This window comes from Zootoca vivipara, chromosome 12 (genome assembly GCF_965207765.1).
Source record: "Zootoca vivipara chromosome 12, rZooViv2.hap1.1, whole genome shotgun sequence".
NCBI lineage: Eukaryota > Metazoa > Chordata > Lepidosauria > Squamata > Lacertidae > Zootoca > Zootoca vivipara.
In genome coordinates this window covers 8,672,853-8,689,784 of record NC_142595.1, presented here as the reverse complement: position 1 = coordinate 8,689,784, position 16,932 = coordinate 8,672,853, and the positions used below count along the sequence as shown (strand labels likewise).

Genomic DNA, 16,932 nt, shown 5'->3' with positions numbered 1-16,932 from the left:
ACAAAACAAGAGACGTAAGAGTCATGAGTTCAATATCTTCTGTCGCAGCCAGAAGGAGTCTTCAGAAGTGTCACCTTGAGTAATGATGCCAGAGGCTTGTCCGGAGCTATCTGTTTGTTTTTGCAATAAATCCTCATTTTTAATTACCTACGCTTACTGCGTTATCAAGCTGGGAACCTGGACTCCTGACACACTGCAAGACGGGGCATTTGTAGGTTTCTTGATACTATCATATGCTCAGCCTTCCTTAACCTATTGTCTCTCCTGTGGCCCATATGTAGGCTGTGAGCTCCTTGGGGTAGGCACATCTTTTTCGCTTATATTACACCATAAATTAAGTGCCCTGGACACTGCAATGATGAACGATCCCAGATAGCCTCTGCGAACCATTCACTCAGCTGACACACCTCTCGTGGGAATCATTCCCATGTATTCATTGGTTCATCAGGAAATCAGTGTGCTCGCTTTCTGCATAAGAATTCTGGGATGGGAACAAATCCCATTAACAGTGTAGCCGTGTAACACATGGTGAACTAACAAAAAAAAGTGGGATTTCATTCAGTATTCCTTGCTTTCGTGTTTGGGTTCCAAGGAAGACCAACCAGACTCAGCAGGGATCTTGGAAGTCGTCGAAATTATGAGTCAAGGGTTCATGCCTGTCCAGCTTTATCATAGTGGGAGATGGGAACAAGGTGTTCTCTCTCTTGTTTTGGAAACAGAAAGGGAAGCAGGAAAGCACAAGCCCTATGGCACCCCATGTTGTTTTTCTGCCTAGCAGGTGTATTGACACACATAGCTTTGACTTAATCCAGCAGTGTTTAGGGAGGCCATGAAAGAGGTTTTTCAACAGTAGGTCTAAAGTTAAGCTGGGGGAAAGTGGTCTGATGGCTAATGAGATCTTGAGCCAGTCAGGTCACTGAAAAGTAGGGTGGGTCATAAAAAAAAAATTTCGGAAATGTTTCCTCCCTTGATCTTATCTCAGGCGTATGGTATAAACATAGTCAAATTTCAAATTTGGGACAAATAAGTTAATATTTAGACCCTGCTCCTACAGATTGAAATTTTGCCTCACTACGAATGATAAAAACATAGGAATTTGACTTATTTAATTCTCAGTATGCTAAATTGTGAACTAATAAACATAAATTTTAGGTTTTATGTAGAGCAATAATAGTTGCATACTATTATTTTCTGCAATATTTATTTATTTAAGATAAAGCATGTTTATAATTTACATGAAAAGCCAATGGTTTTTTATATGGAACAATTAAGCAAACGGTGTACTAAACAAGTAAACATGAACAATAAAATGCCACTCATATTATGTGTTGCGTCAAAACATCACATTATACTTAATTACTTGGTATAAATTGTACTAAATGCTTACATTTTGTGTAATTACTGTAATAAAATTATGCCTTATGCAATATATACATTGTACATGTACACCATATTATATCATGCTAAAAATATGCTTTTATGCATTACACTTAACGTCTGTTTTGGTGCAAAGTCCTTCTTTGTCTCTTGTTTTGGGAATTTAGAGTGATTGTTCATTGTTGATTTGATGGTAGCATCACGTCTTTTCTCTCCAATAACTATCCTAGATGCTCTAGTAACCTCCTTCACCGAGTCAAATTCCTATGTTTTTATTACTCGTAGTGAGGCAAAATTTCAATCTGTAAGAGCAGGGTCTAAATATTAACTGATTTGTCCCAAATTTGAAATTTGACTGTGTTTATACCATACGCCTGAGATAAGATCAAGGGAGGAAACATTTCCGGATTTTTTTTTTACGAATTTTTCGATTTTTTTTTTTTTTTATGACCCACCCTACTGAAAAGGCTGGGAGCTGGTCCACTATATTAGAGGAGATTTCATATCATCCTTCCAATGCGCAACAAGCCAGCAAATAGTTTTCTCTTGTTTAGCTCTCGCCTTTCATTTTTGGGACAGGCATTTTAACCACCAAGAAAGCAGAAGAACTTCTAAGCGGTTTGGCACCTGGGAGCTTCCTGATCCGGGTCAGTGAAAAGATCAAAGGCTACGTCCTCTCGTATTTGTCGGCCAAAGGCTGCAAGCACTTCCTGATAGACGCATCCGGGGATTCGTGCAGCTTCCTGGGTGTGGATCAGCAGCAACATTCAACGTTGGCTGACCTGGTCGATTACCACAAGGTGCGCCTCTCGTAATGCTCAACGTCACCTCATCCTATGACTATGTTGAAGCTTCTTGCTGCACGAAATGCTGTTCTGCAGGACTTAATGCAATGTTAGGTGCCCTGTAAGTGTTATCGGATGGCGCTGTGGTGTAAACCACTGAGCCCTTGGGCTTGCCGATCGGAAGGTCGGTGGTTCGAATCCCCGCTGTTCAGTCCCAGCTCCGACAACCTAGCAGTTCAAAAGCACGTCAAAGTGCAAGTAGATAAATAGCGGGAAGGTAAACGGCGTTTCCGTGCGCTGCTCTGGTTTCGCCAGAAGCAGCTTAGTCATGCTGGCTACATGACCTGGAAAAACTGTCTGCGGACAAACGCCGGCTCCCTCGGCCTATAGAGCGAGATGAGCGCCACGACCCCAGAGTCGTTCGTGACTGGACTGGACTGGACTGTCAGGGGTCCTTTACCTTTTTAAGTGTTATCAGAATGTAAGGACAAAGAACGATGCAACATTTTAAGGAGCTGGTCCCAATCTGGGATTATCCTCACTGTTGTGAATACAAATATGCCCTTTTCTGCTTCAAGGCTACTGAACCAGTTCTAGATGGGAAAGGTAAAGTGCCCCCGCCCTGGAGGGTGGGCCTGCTTGTTGGCTTGCTCCCTTAGTACCTGTTGGTTGGCACTTGTGGTGATATGGACATACTATATTACAGGCATGCCCAACAGGTAGGTCGTGATCTACTGGTAGATCACTGGACGTCTGCCGTAGATCACTGGTAGATCATTTGCGCTCCACAAAGAAACTGAACAACTGTGGCTTCCCTTTAAAAAGCTCAGCATTTTACCTCCTTCCTGAAAAAACTCAACGACTTTGATCCGAAGCCCTCAAAAATGGGCCTTCCTCCTTCCTAAAAGAAGCTCAACAACTTTGGCCTGAACCCCAAAAAGGGGGTAGATCACTGCCAGTTTTTAACTCTATGAGTAGATCACAGTCTCTTGGGAGTTGGCCACCCCTGCTTATATTATATCACTCCCCCTCCTTTCACCAGAGCAGTTCTACAACTGCTTTTTAAAATGTTTCCATATTTCTTATCTTTGGAGCAAGGTGAATGATGAAAACTGAAAGAGAAGAATGTCTGTGCACCACTTTTATAGAAAACAATACCCACCCACCCCACAAAAGGGAGAAGTAGATCTCCAGACACACAAAGCAAAAAAGCATGGCTACTACTATAGTTTATTCCAGGAGTTCACTTGCTGGAATGTACACGTGGTTCTAAAAGTCTTGTGTACCTCGCAAGACGAATGCCTCGCGCAACAAAAAATCTCGCAAGACGAAAGCGTTTTCCGATCTTTTTGTTGATTCGCGAGACGAATTTTTTTGCTTTGATTTGTTTAAATTGGAAAACCGCAAGACGAAATTTTCGCAATACAAAACGACTCGCGGAACGAATTAATTTCATCTTGCGAGGCACCACTGTATATGTTGTCTTAAAGCTGACCTCGAATCCACTGGGCGAAGAGCCCGCCATGATTGCTGTCTGAAATCAGATTTCTGTTTACCCCAAGCTAGACTGATATCTACTGATGGTATCCTCAGCTACCTTAAATGCTGCTCATCTGCCTGCTTTGATTACCAGCCTGGATAGCTCAGTTGGTTAGAGCGTGCTGCTGATAACATCAAAGTTGCAGGTTTGACAGCTGCATATTCCTGCATTGCAGGGGGTTGGACTAAATCAGGGATCAGCAAACTTTTTCACCTGGGGGCCGGTCCACTGTCCCTCAGACCTTGTGGGGGGGCGGACTATCTATCTATCTATCTATCTATCTATCTATCATCTATCTATCTATATTTTGGTGGGGGAATGAACGAATTCCTATGTCCCACAAATAACCCAGAGATGCATTTTAAATAAAAGCACACACTCTACTCATGTAAAAAACACACTGATTCCCGGACCATCTGCGGGCCGGATTTAGAAGGTGATTGGGACGGATCCGGCCCCCAGGCCTTAGGTTGCCTATCCATGGACTAGATGATGCTCAGAGTCCCTTCTTCCAGCACTAGAATTCTAGGATTCTAAACTGATTGACCAGTATCTAGTGAATGGCTGATTGTGGAGGATTTTAGACCCCTGGAACCTAAATTTGTACTGGCTTTCTTCCTATTAGGAGGAGCCCATCACCTCTTTTGGAAAAGAGATTCTGTGTTACCCCTGTGGCCAGCAAGGGGAGGAGCCAGACTACCTTGATCTTTTCGAGTGAAGCCTGACATTTCCATCCTCTACCATGTGAAGAACCTCTCTTGAATGGATAGCTGTGAAGCGGGCAGAAGTTGAGCTAGCTCCCTTCAGCTTTTACAATATCCTCGGAAACGGCGAAGTTATGGTGCAAGTACGTTTTGCTAATTGAAATAGCTGGATAGCTGCCGCAAGTGACAAGAAGATACAAAGGAACAGGAGGCAGAATCGTAAAGAAAATAGCAAAAAGAATAAATCTATTTTGAAAGATAATTACAGCAATTAAAACTTTCCATAGACACCTTTGTTCAGGCTGAATCCTGCCCTTGTGTATTCCTGTTCAATCAGGCGACATAGAACATTTCCAAAGTGTAATTCACATTTCCTGTAAATACTTGAAAGGGTTGTATTATTAGCGAAAGCCACAAATGCAGAAATAGGGTTGCTCCCATTAGCCAGTGGCAAGTGAATGTGGACAAGAGCAGTAAGGCCTCTGTTCGTATCTTCAAACTGCCTGCATTTCCTGCAATCAGACCCCGGTGAAATCCTGTCCCCCCTGGCTTATCCCCGTTTTGTCTTTGCAGTTGTTGGGGTGCCTTTAAAACCTGCCAGTGTGGCACATCCATGCAGGAGAGTTCTCCCAGTTTCAGCCCTCTCCAGAACTCGCTAGATGCTCAGTCTCTGCAGGTGGCAGATGCTAAGTGACTCCAGCGTGCATGAAGGGAAATTTGTCCCCACGCTCTGTTTGCCTTTCATTACTCCACAGCCGTCCAGACAGACATACTACCTGCTTCAGCACCCAATGCATTACAGACTGTTGCAGAGTAAATGATCAGCAGATAAAAGAACAGTCCTTCGCAACGGATGCTCATGTGTTGCGGGTGCAATGATGGGGATTTTGAATGCCGGCTCTTGGTATGGAAATAGGGCTGCTAAAAAGGAGTGTTGCTATTTTTTTGCTGGGAGATGTTGTGGGTTTTTTAACCAAGCCGTCTCTCTGTAAAGGAATGGACTCGTCCATTGCCTGAATCCCATTTTAATTGTGTTCTTCAATTCACTGTGGAGGGCCACCGTTTTTAGACTCACGCTTCTTCCCCTGTGCCTTGAAAGCAGGGTCTGGGTGGTTTTGCCTTTGCCCCACTGCTTTCCCCCAGAAAACCTGTGGTTTAGCACTCAACCGAGGGGTGAAAAGGAAAAGTGTGGCTGGGCCCCCACTGTGCCTTCATGATGGGATTGGGAAAGTTGTTCGTACTTGATTCCACTTCCAATACTGTTTGTGCCTTCAAATGTTTCAGGGTGGACACACTGCTTCCTTTCCAATCAGTGCACTTCCTGTTACTTTTTCCCAAAGTCCTGTCACTTTTTGTACCAGAAATGTTCCAGTTTATTCTTTGTCCTGCTTTGGTAGAGCTATAGTACAAAGAGTGCCCCTCCAGACAGCAGCCACTGCAATACCATTGAGGAAGCAGCGCAGAACGACTAATAAAGTGGAATCATGTGTGGACGGTCCAGTATAAATCCATCGCTAAATGCACTATTATTGAGTCAGTAACATGTTGCAGAATAAAAAATACTGCTTGTCTGCAGGGGCCTGGAGTGAGAAACTCTGGATCAAGATTTGCCAAAATGAAAGACAAAGTGGCTGAAATTTTAAAAGAGACTATTTGCCTTCTATGTGCAGAATCTGGACAAGGCTCCACTATAGAGCCTTGCTTTTCAATTATCAGTATTATCTAATTGTTTGTACAGCTAGGTACCAGTATGTCAGGAAATATATACCTTCTATTTTCATCTGTGTCTGTATTTAAATGATGCTCTGTTTGAAAGGCTGGAACCTCAAGCGCGTAAGAGTAAGAAAAATCCAAGTCAGCTAATATTAATGTCAAGTCATAGAGAAAAAAATCATTGTCTGTTAAATCCATCTCTCCTTAATGTCTCCAAACTTTATGAGGTTCAGTGCAAGTCAGGACTGGTGCTTCTAGGTAAAAGGCCCTCTTGGCTTTATTTACCAATCCACTTGACGACGTTAGATCTATTCACAAAAACATTTTGCAATTCCGTTAAAATTGTGCTACATCTCAGCAGCTCTTTGCATGTTAAGTGTGCACAAAGGGACACAAAACCCAAAGTGTGCTTGTTGAGGATAAGCAAAGAAGGATACTGTAGCTGATAGCACTCAAGGAAAAGTGACCATATTATCTTTACTGACTCCGCAGAAGTTCAGAAGATATGGCTTTCTGAGGCGTGTGGGTGGGTGTATATGAGAGAGAGAGAGAGAGAGAGAGAGAGAGAGAGAGAGAGAGAATTGTGATAATGGTGTTGGCTTCCATATAGAGCTAATACATTCCACTTTCATTGTTCGCTTTCTTGCTGCTAGGAGTCGTTGGATAAACATCTAAATGCTTGTCTGGCAAGAGAGCCCGGACCCGGACCCCAGTCATTGTGTTATGGTGCTTATCTAATAACGCCTGTTGAATTGGGTTGGTTGCGCACGTGGCCCAGATATGTGTGTGCATTCCCTATCTAGGGCCACTGGTCTAGAAAAAAGTGGATCGGGGCTATCGTCAGTAAGCTCATTTCAACATTGCAGGCTCCTCTGGCCTCCACTCTGTAAAGATCAACCTGGGATTTCATTCAATCCAAGTTTAGGAGCACCTCGCTACCCATTTGATAAAATGTAAAGCTTTGTGTCATCCTATTGCAGCATCAGTCAAAAGTTTGGAAAACCATTTTGTTTGTCCTTCAAATATCAAACCGTTGAGGGGTTGGGGGAAAGCTATTCTCCATGCCACAATGGCATCGCCCAATGCTGCAGTGTGGCACAGATAAAAGGCTAAGGTGGTATCAAAAGCCCCGCAAGGAATAACCAAGAGAAGAGCATTTCCTCTCCTGCGAGTGTGGTTTTGGGAACACCCTTCTGAGTCAGCTATTGAGGTTCTTGGTCTTTATCTCCAAGTAAGGCCTTCTTTGGCTTCAAGACTTCTTATGGCTTGCTTTCTGCTTGCGCCGATGAGCCTCGATCTCCCGCCTGAAGAACAGCATCCCCAGCTGGCCATGAGAGGCTTCATTCATGGCCTTGGACTGAATGCACATTTTGTACTGCTCCGGGGTCAGCTCGTCCAGGCAGTGCTTTTCATGCCAGAGGTGGAAGAGGCCCCGGACAGGCGTCCTGACCACAAGGAGGTTGCTGTGAAGGTATTTGCGGTACAGATGTACATCTTCTCCTCCCCACCCTTTGATGCCGAGATCAAATCCTCCTAAGAAAGAAAAGACAGGTTTCATGCGATTGTGGTACACGGAGAGAGACCTGTGGGCCCTGGAGTTGATGGGAAAGTATTTCAAGAGGGTTGCCACTGCGAGAAATCAACTGCGCTGACAGTCAATGTGTTTCTTTACTTCCAATAGTCTTTTGGATTCACCTCCAGTTACGTATCCTTTGGGAAACCCAGAAGTATTTTTCCAGCTTTCGCCATGCGCGTATGCGCAGAAGCACTCTACGCGCCACCCACATGTGCAGAAACTGCGCCGCACGCATGCGCAGAAGCAGCACCTCCAGTTACGGAAACCTTGGGATCTGACTGGAGCTCCGGAACGGATCCCGTCCACAACCGGAGGTACCACTGTACAGTATTCCCAAAATGGCTTGGGAGCCTTAAGGGTCCAGAGAAAAGGCTTGATTGTGCCCCACATAAAGGTAGCACCAATTTGGCATTGTGGGAACAAGCCTTGATCGGATTTAATATCTAAATTAATATTAATTTGATTTCATTTCTTACCAATGTTGATATAATCAGAGCGGTATTGGCAAGTCATTCCAAAACCAAAGTCTCTCCAAAACCCTGTCTCCTTTTTTATAACCTGGAAGAAAGAAAGGTGTGTGCATATTTCACATAAAGATCATTTATCCCTGTGCGATAGCTGCTTCCAGCTGCAGTCAGTTAACACTCCCTTATCTGTCACCTTTGCCGTTCTTTCATATTCTAAGAGCTACATCGCACATGTTAGAATCAGAGACACAATAAGGACTTAGCATGTCTTCAGCTGGTCCACCTAGTCTGTGAGGTCCCTACACAGTCTTTGCTTTTAGCTATAAAGGTAAAGGTAAAGGGACCCCTGACCATTAGGTCCAGTCGAGACCGACTCTGGGGTTGCGGCGCTCATCTCGCATTATTGGCCGAGGGAGCCGGCGTACAGCTTCCAGGTCATGTGGCCAGCATGACAAAGCCGCTTCTGGCGAAGCAGAGCAGCACACGGAAACGCCGTTTACCTTCCCGCTGTAGCGGTCCCTATTTATCTTCTTGCACTTTGACGTGCTTTCAAACTGCTAGGTTGGCAGGAGCTCACCCCGTCGCAGGGATTCGAACCACCGAGCTTCTGACCGGCAAGCTCTAGGCTCTGCGGTTTAAACCACAGCGCCACCTGCGTTTTTAGCTATATCCATAACAAATAAATCTGCTACTGGATCCCTCCTTGAAACTCTCATGCTGCTATAGACTTCTATAGATAGATAGATTAGATAGATAGATAGATAGATAGATAGATAGATAGATAGATAGATAGATAGATAGTAAGTAGACTGACACTTCCATCATCTGGAGACAAGGCTTGTTAGTGATGCTTGAAATCATGGAGAAATCCAGGATTGGTCAGCAGTCACCAGCAGCACCAAACAAAGTAGAAGCAAAGACTCCTGGACTCTTGACTTTTATTTTGTATGAAAAAAAGTGGACTTGTGGAGTTTTAAAACATTTTAAAATTTGCCCTGCTAATACAAATGCAGGCCATTGTTATTATCCCCACCCTGCAGCCTGGGGAGGCTACAGAGAAAGAGTGTCTCAAGGTAGCCCTGGAATGTAATAGTCCATTACAGTGGTACCTCGGTTTAAGTACACAATTGGTTCCGGAAGTCTGCACTTAACCTGAAGCGAACTTTCCCATTGAAAGTAATGGAAAGTGGATTAATCCGTTCCAGACGGGTCCACGGAGTACTCAACCTGAAGCGTACTTAACCCGAAGTATGAGTGTAATTGGTTCCGGAGGTCCGTACTTAACCTGAAGCGTACTTAACCTGAAGCGAACTTTCCCACTGAAAGTAATGGAAAGTGGATTAATCCGTTCCAGACGGTCCATGGAGTACTTAACCTAAAGCGTACTTAACCTGAAGCGAACTTTCCCATTGAAAGTAATGGAAAGTGGATTAGTCCGTTCCAGACAGGTCCGTGGAGTACTTAAACTGAAAGTACTCAAACCGAAGCGTACTTAAACCGAGGTATGACTGTATTCATATTTTTGCTGATTTCAGACAAGCTGAGGTTTGGGATTTGAATACTAAGGCCGCTTTGAGATGACATCATTACTGCGTGTTCATCCTGATTTGTTTGCAGGCAGATTAGATGATGTTGCCTCTTTAATGAGCATTTATTCTGATTTATCTGGGGGGTGTTAGCTGATGCTGCATCGAAGCGAGCCTTGTCCCAAACTCCCCAATGCATTTCCGTATCACGCCCCCTTATTTCAAAAAGTCCAATTTTGGGGGGGAACAGATTTGTTGCACAAGACTTCCCAATGAACTATAACTGCGCAACATGAATTTGATGGTGATCGAATCTCACCTGAAAATAGAGACAAGTCCGAAAGTTCCCTTGCAGCCCTTTCTCAGCATATTCCTAAACCACAGTTCTAAGCTCCTTGGCCTTCTAATTGGTGCGTCACAATTTTAAAAAGATTTTGAGCTGAAACGGTTCCATATTTTAGGCGGGATAACGTTTAAGTGCGCCTTTTTTAGTATATATGGATTTAAAACATCGTTTAAAGCCATTTAACCCATTTACTTACCAACTGCTGTTCTACAGGTGGAATGGAATCGTGGTGTCCATAAATTAAGCCTGGGTTATACTGGCTGAAAAGAACTGGGTAAAACACCTTTTTCCCTAAAAATGAGAGAGTGTGGAAAAAACTGGGTTATTTGTGCTAAGTTTGCATATACTGTACATTTTTTTTCTGGAATGTGTTGTTCACAGCCTTCAATTTAAGTGCCCTTGGGGGTTTGCATCCTTTTGTAGAAAAAGAATCCAACTTTTTGGATTTCTTTGTTCTGCTGATTAAAGTGGATATCGTTTGGGTAGCAACTTTACTGCTGAGTGCATGGGATCCCAACTAACCTTGTGTCAAAGGGGCTCATCCAAACTTCCATTTGCCCCACCACTTTCCCCCAGGGAAGCCCGTGGTTTAGCACTGAATGGGGGTGGGGAAGCAGTCGGGTTTCCTGCTGATTGCCATTTGTTCCAATTTAGCACTAAAGAGTGGGTTTTCCAGGGGAAAGCAGCGGGGCAAAGGCAAAACCACTTGGACCCATGCCTAGAAAAGCGGAGAAACACTTGGATCTATGATTTGCAGGCATGGGACAAGCATGGATGAGCGCTCTATGTTGGCAAAACAGACCAAGGTCTAAATCTAAGGATAGCTATACCTGGTTGTGTGTTCAGTCTACATGTGTTGAGGAATTCTGCTGTGAAGTATATATCTACGTCACAGAAGAAGAGGACAACATTGCTTCCTTTCCAAAACCGTGCACCCACGTCCAGGCCTTTCCCTCTTGAGAACTCTTCGTTCAGCTGAATGAAGGTATAATTCTTGAAGTTGGCTGATCTATATAAGGAGGAATGGCACCATCATCATCAATTACTTATACCCTGCCCATCTGGCTGGGTTTCCCCAGCCACTGGGCGGCTTCCAACAAGAGATTTAAAATACATTAAAACATCCCTGAACATGGCTGCCTTCAGATGTCTTCTAAACGTTAGATAGTTCTTTATTTCTTTGACATCTGATGGGAGGGCATTCCACAAGGCAGGCACCACTACTGAGAAGGCCCTCTGCCTGGTTCCCTGTAACTTGGTTTCTCACAGTAAGGGAACCGCCACTCGACCTCAGTGTCTGGGCAGAACAATGGAGGTGGAGACACTCCTTCAGGTATACTCGGCTGAGGCCGTTTAGGCCAGGGTTTTAAAGGTCAGCACCAACACTTTGAATTGTGCCCGGAAACGTACTGAGAGCCAGTGTAGGTCTTTCAAGACTGGTGTTATGTGGTCTCGGCAGCTGCTCCCAGTCACCAGTCTAGCTGCTGCATTCTGGATTAGTTGTAGTTTCCGGGTCACCTTCAAAGGTAGCCCCACATAGAGCGCATTGCAGTAGTCCAACATAAGCATTATTTGGCCTCTTTAGGAAGACAAATAAAGAGCTAAAATAAGCAGCAGCAGCAGCAACAACAACAACAACATTCCCCCCAAATAGGATCTGGGAATTAATATCCAGGAGAATACCTAGAACTGAATAGGGAATAAAATATATAAAACTCTGACATCAGTAAATGTGATACATATTTTTTTAAGTCGGGGTATTTATTGTATTTGTAGGGACCCAGGTGGCGCTGTGGGTTAAACCACTGAGCCTAGGGCTTGCTGATCAGAAGGTTGGCGGTTCGAATCCCTGTGACGGGGTGAGCTCCCGTTGCTTGGTCCCAGCTCCTGCCAACCTAGCAGTTCGAAAGCACGTCAAAATGCAAGTAGATAAATAGGAACCGCTACAGCGGGAAGGTAAACGGCGTTTCCATGTGCTGCTCTGGTTTCACCAGAAGCGGCTTTGTCATGCTGGCCACATGACCTGGAAGCTATACGCCGGCTCCCTCGGCCAATAATGTGAGATGAGCGCGCAACCCCAGAGTCGGTCACGACTGGACCTAATGGTCAGGGGTCCCTTTACCTTTATTTATTGTATTTAATCACCCACAAATTGAAGCACTTATAAAGGATGCCTGATGATTAATGCTGGAGAATATGGGGCAATTAAGTGCAGAGCTTTTGGTAATGTCATCATGTTTTTAAAATGGTACATAATTCTGGGCAATGTTCAGGAAATCATGGGATATTGCTTTAAGATCCAATCATCATTGCTACATAAGCATAACTTACAGGTATAATCATGCAAGAGAAAACGTAACAAGATATTTAAATAGAGTTACTGAAATAAGGGTGGTTTTTATTGCCTTTTCGGAATCAAAGATTTGGGGAAGGTAGTTGATCTTACTCGTTATTTTTTGTTAAGTTTAATGTAATAGTGTGATCTGCACAGTACTTTCTGCTGAAAAAACAATATAATGCCTTTTTTTGCATTACTAAATAATATATTGGGGAAATAAAAGGAACCACAAAGCAAAGAAGAGGTATGAGTTGTGCACCGAACAGGAGCACTCGTCACCAGTGAAGGAATAAGAGGGTCTTGTGGCACCTTAATGACAAACAGATTTGTTGTGGTGGCTGCTGGAATGGCCTTGAATCCTGAATGCTAAGTTGGCTGAGCTGGATTGTGCCTTGATGAGAAACCACACCACAAAATGTGCTTTGGGAAATATAGTAGAGTATTTATTTAAAACAAAATAAAAAAAATCCTTCCAGTAGCACCTTAGAGACCAACTAAGTTTGTCATAGGTATGAGCTTTCGTGTGCATGCACACTTCTTCAGATACACTGAAACAGAAGTCACCAGACCTTTATGTATAGTCAGAGGGTGGGGAGGGGTATTACTCAGAAGGGTGGTGGGAATGGGTGATTGGCTGATAGGAGTGGTAAACCTATTGATGACTCTTAACGACTGTTAACGACTGCAATTGGTCTTGCAGGAAAAAGCAAGTGCTGAGGTGCTAAAGAAAGCTTGATCATGTATAATGAGATAAGAATCCAGTGTCCTTATTCAGACCAGGTCTCTCCATGGTTTTAAGTTTGGGAATGGTTTTAAGCTAAGGTGCTACTGGAAGGATTTTTTTATTTTGTTTTGACTGCGTCAGACCAACACGGCTACCTACCTGTAACTAGTCTATATTTAAATTCAAACTTTTCTAGACTGCCCTTCACATCAGTCTCGAGCTGGTGAACGGCAATCTTAAAATACATACCGGACACCAGCATCACAAAAGACTGAAAGCAGCTGGTAACTCAGGGCAGCATTAAAGAGTATAGCATCTTGCCGGAGACAAGGCTTGAGAGTACAAATGTGTTTTTAGTAGACACGGAAGTGTCATAAATGTTGGCACTTGCTCAAGCTCAGAGGGAAATGGTTCCACTCCCTCTGGTTGCCACTATTTACAATTCCACATGCTAGAAGGCTCAGCTACATTTGACAGATCTTGCAGGATAGGTAAAGGTAAAGGGACCCCTGACTGTTAGGTCCAGTCGCGGACGACTCTGGGGTTGCGGCACTCATCTCGCTTTACTGGCCAAGGGAGCCGGCGTTTGTCTGCAGTTTTTCTGGGTCATGTGGCCAGGCCAGCATGACTAAGCCGCTTCTGGTGAAACCAGAGCAGTGCACAGAAATGCCGTTTGCCTTCCCTTCGGAGCGGTACCTATTTATCTACTTGCACTTTGATGTGCTTTCAAACTGCTAGGTGGGCAGGAGCAGGGACCGAGCAACAGGAGCTCACCCCATCGCGGAGATTCAAACCGCCAACCTTCTGATCGGCAAGCCCTAGGCTCTGTGCTTTAGACCACAGCGCCACCGGTGGGTAGTGCAGGACAAATTCTGAAACGAGTTTATCTAGTGCAGGGATGTCCAACAGGTTGATTGCGATCTCTGGCTCCCTTTCCTTAGCGTCGCTAAAACTCCTGCCACGCCCCCTAGCCCTGCCCTCCATTGTCGTTTCATCTCTGGAAGGGAAGACGGAGCTTTCTCTGTGCTGCTGTTTTCATCCATAGCGCTCCTTTTGTGAGTGACTTTACCCCTTTGTCCCTTGCCTTTAACCCCCTTCCCCCCCAAAATGGAAGTTCCCCCCCCCCAAAAAAGCTTTTTTTAACCCCTAAAAAACAGGGCTCCTTTCTCCCTAAAAAAAGCTCAACAACTTTGAGCTGAACCCCTAAAAAACAGAGGTACAGTAGATGACTGCCAGTTTTTAATCCTGAAACTAGATCGCCGTCTCTTGAGAGTTGGCCACCCCTGATCTAGTAGATAGTAATAATAATATTAACTGGAATTTCTTTTCCTAACAGGGAGCTGAGCTTGATCCAAGTATCCAGCTGACCATCTTTCAGGTCTAGAAAGGCTTTTGCCTCTTCCAGCTTTTGAGGCTCCTGAGCTACTGCCATTAGAGCAGGTATATTTTTTCCTGTTATTTATGAGCATTTCTACCTCCTTCATATGACAGAAACTAAAGCAGTTAACAAAACAAAACCTTTAAAAAAAGGCTTTTGCCCAATCGCATCTCTTAGTTGCTTAAAGTGGCAGCTCAAAACTGACAGCGTGTGTCACATTTTAGTCTGAGGAGCAATTTTTTTAAAAAATGTGGAACTTACAAATGCTAAAAAATTAACAAGTGTCTAAATCTGAGGCCCCATTTGAGCTTGGAGCCAAGGCCAATAGGCTCTCCTGCTCCCTCCCACTCTGTCTGGCCCAGGTACCCAGTTTCAGAAACTATTATTAGGCGTTAACATGTGATGAGATGCGCCTCTGAGCATGTAGACACAACAAAGCGGTTTCCTCTTTCCACTGAGAAACCACAGCCGGGTCATGCAACATTGCTGGTACAAAAACAGGCCTTCCAACCCAAACAAAAACATGGCTTTGCCACTAATGTTTTCCCTTTGATTTCCGATGAAAGGACGGCACCCGGGTTCGTACTCACCTGGAAGTGTTTTCAAGGATTCCTTTGACCTCGCTCATTTGTTCTTTCCCAAAGTAAACTATAGTGAGGTGAATTCTCATGTCCTGCTCTATGCCCATCTCCCTGGAACAGAAGTAAATGCTTAAGCTTCCTTCCTTCCATTATGCATGATCTGGCCACAGTAACGCCCACCCACCCCCTAGTTCTTCTACTGGTTTTGTGTGGTTTTCATAGTTTCGGCTTGAGTATCATGTGTTATATGATGCGGGGATAGAAGGGCAGGGACACTCTGTGTGCATTTATGTGCATGCACCTCCCTGGATACGATTGGTTAAAACTGGGTTTTGGGGACTCGGATTTTTCTGCAGTAGCTGGAGAGAGCCTAAAGACCCAGCCTGGTTTGCTCTTTTTTCATCCTGTACTGTACAAAGTTTCAGCCATGAGCATAGCTGCCAAGTACCCCGTTTTCCCCGGGAAACCCCTGTTTTTACTTACCTTTTCCCGATGGTCCCCCGTATCACTTCGTCTCCCGTTTTTCTCCGTTATTTTCTCCTGCCGGCGGCCATTTTTTTTCTTTCTGATTTGCCCTTCTATGGGCACCAAAAATGGCCGCCGCCGCCGGCTTCAAAAGTTGCATCTACGCATGACCGGAAGTGCGTAACGCGACTTCCGCTGTCGTCAGTGGCCATTTTTGGTGCCCATAGATGGGCGGGGCGACACTGAAAGTTGTGTTGACACACTTCCGGTCATGTGTAGAAGCTACTTTTGAAGCCGGTGGCGGCCATTTTTGCTGCCCATAGAAGGGCAAAGTGACACCGGAAGTTACGTCAACGCAACTTCCGGTGTCACACGGCTGCCGGTCCCAGATTCTGCAGTCCGGGACTTGGAAGGTAAGGCCATGAGATGCCAAGGAATGAAACCGGGGCCTTTGGCATGAAAAGCAACCAAACCTTGGTTGTCGAAGGTAAACCGAGGCACAGCTTCTGATTGGCTGCAGGAGCTTCCTGCACTCAAGAGGAAGCTGTGTCGGCTTCTGAAAAACGTTCAAAAACCAGAACACTTACTTCTGGGTTTTCAGTATTCAGGGGCGTAGGAAGGGGTGGGAAGGCGGTCCGCTCCAGGTGTCATCCCTGAGGGGGTGACAAAATGGCACTCCGCAGGGGTGGCACTTACTGCGGGGCCTGGCCTGCAGCGCTCCCGAGCCACGCGTCTCTCCTGGGAGTGACGTGGTAGCTTGGGCCCCCACGCTGCCCGAAATGGCAGCATGGGGCTTGCATCCGCCAGGCGGATTCCATGGGCAGCGTGCCACACCACCCCCATGGGCGGATCGCCCCGCCACCACCGCCCCGGGTACCAGAGCAGCTAACTACGCCCCTGGCTGAAACATTCTAAAATGGAGGCATTCAGAGACCAAGGTTTGACTGTACTCTTCCGCTAAGCTAGGGGATAAGGGTAAGGTAAAACCTGAAAGAAACTTAATAAAATTGTAAATAATTAAAGCGAAACAAAATATGCAGCCTTTCCTGTGCTGATTCTCTGCTTGCATATTTGTAAGAAAAGCCATTATTACCAAAGATGAAGTATTGGGGCATGGATGTGGGAAGGCAGTGAGAGCATGCAACTTTACTCACCTGAAATTCTGCATGAATTGCCGAAACTTGCTGGCTCTTTTAGCCAGTGGGACTACGACATTGATAAGGGTGTCGGCCATATTGAGGTTTTCCTTCTTAACTTTCATGATGGGGGCAAATGGTCTGAATAGGACAATTCGCTCGAATTCATATGCTTTGCCTCCCTTGAATATCAACTCGTACAGGGTGCCTTTATCTCTCTCTGTCCGGCGAAGGCCTGTCAGGAAAACAAAGGGGAATGCAGCGGTTAGCAAGGAA

At 45.0% G+C, this 16,932-nt stretch overlaps 2 protein-coding genes across 14 annotated transcripts in view; one reads left to right on the top strand and one right to left on the bottom strand.

Annotated features, from left to right (window-relative positions):
- SH2D4A (SH2 domain containing 4A) overlaps positions 1-6,186 on the top strand; it is a 46,608-nt gene extending 40,422 nt beyond the window's left edge. For all 6 annotated transcript variants that reach the window (XM_088656190.1, XM_088656193.1, XM_088656192.1 and 3 more), the window contains 2 exons: positions 1,957-2,177; positions 4,328-6,186. In XM_088656190.1, the coding sequence (XP_088512316.1) occupies positions 1,957-2,177; positions 4,328-4,420 (314 nt within the window). In that variant the 3' untranslated portion in view covers positions 4,421-6,186. The remainder of the gene's footprint in view (positions 1-1,956; positions 2,178-4,327) is intronic.
- CSGALNACT1 (chondroitin sulfate N-acetylgalactosaminyltransferase 1) overlaps positions 4,627-16,932 on the bottom strand; it is a 35,703-nt gene continuing 23,397 nt past the window's right edge. For all 8 annotated transcript variants that reach the window (XM_088656198.1, XM_088656197.1, XM_088656196.1 and 5 more), the window contains 6 exons: positions 16,675-16,891; positions 15,065-15,166; positions 10,865-11,043; positions 10,231-10,325; positions 8,172-8,253; positions 4,627-7,652 (listed from right to left, as the gene is read on the bottom strand). In XM_088656198.1, the coding sequence (XP_088512324.1) occupies positions 7,369-7,652; positions 8,172-8,253; positions 10,231-10,325; positions 10,865-11,043; positions 15,065-15,166; positions 16,675-16,891 (959 nt within the window). In that variant the 3' untranslated portion in view covers positions 4,627-7,368. The remainder of the gene's footprint in view (positions 7,653-8,171; positions 8,254-10,230; positions 10,326-10,864; positions 11,044-15,064; positions 15,167-16,674; positions 16,892-16,932) is intronic.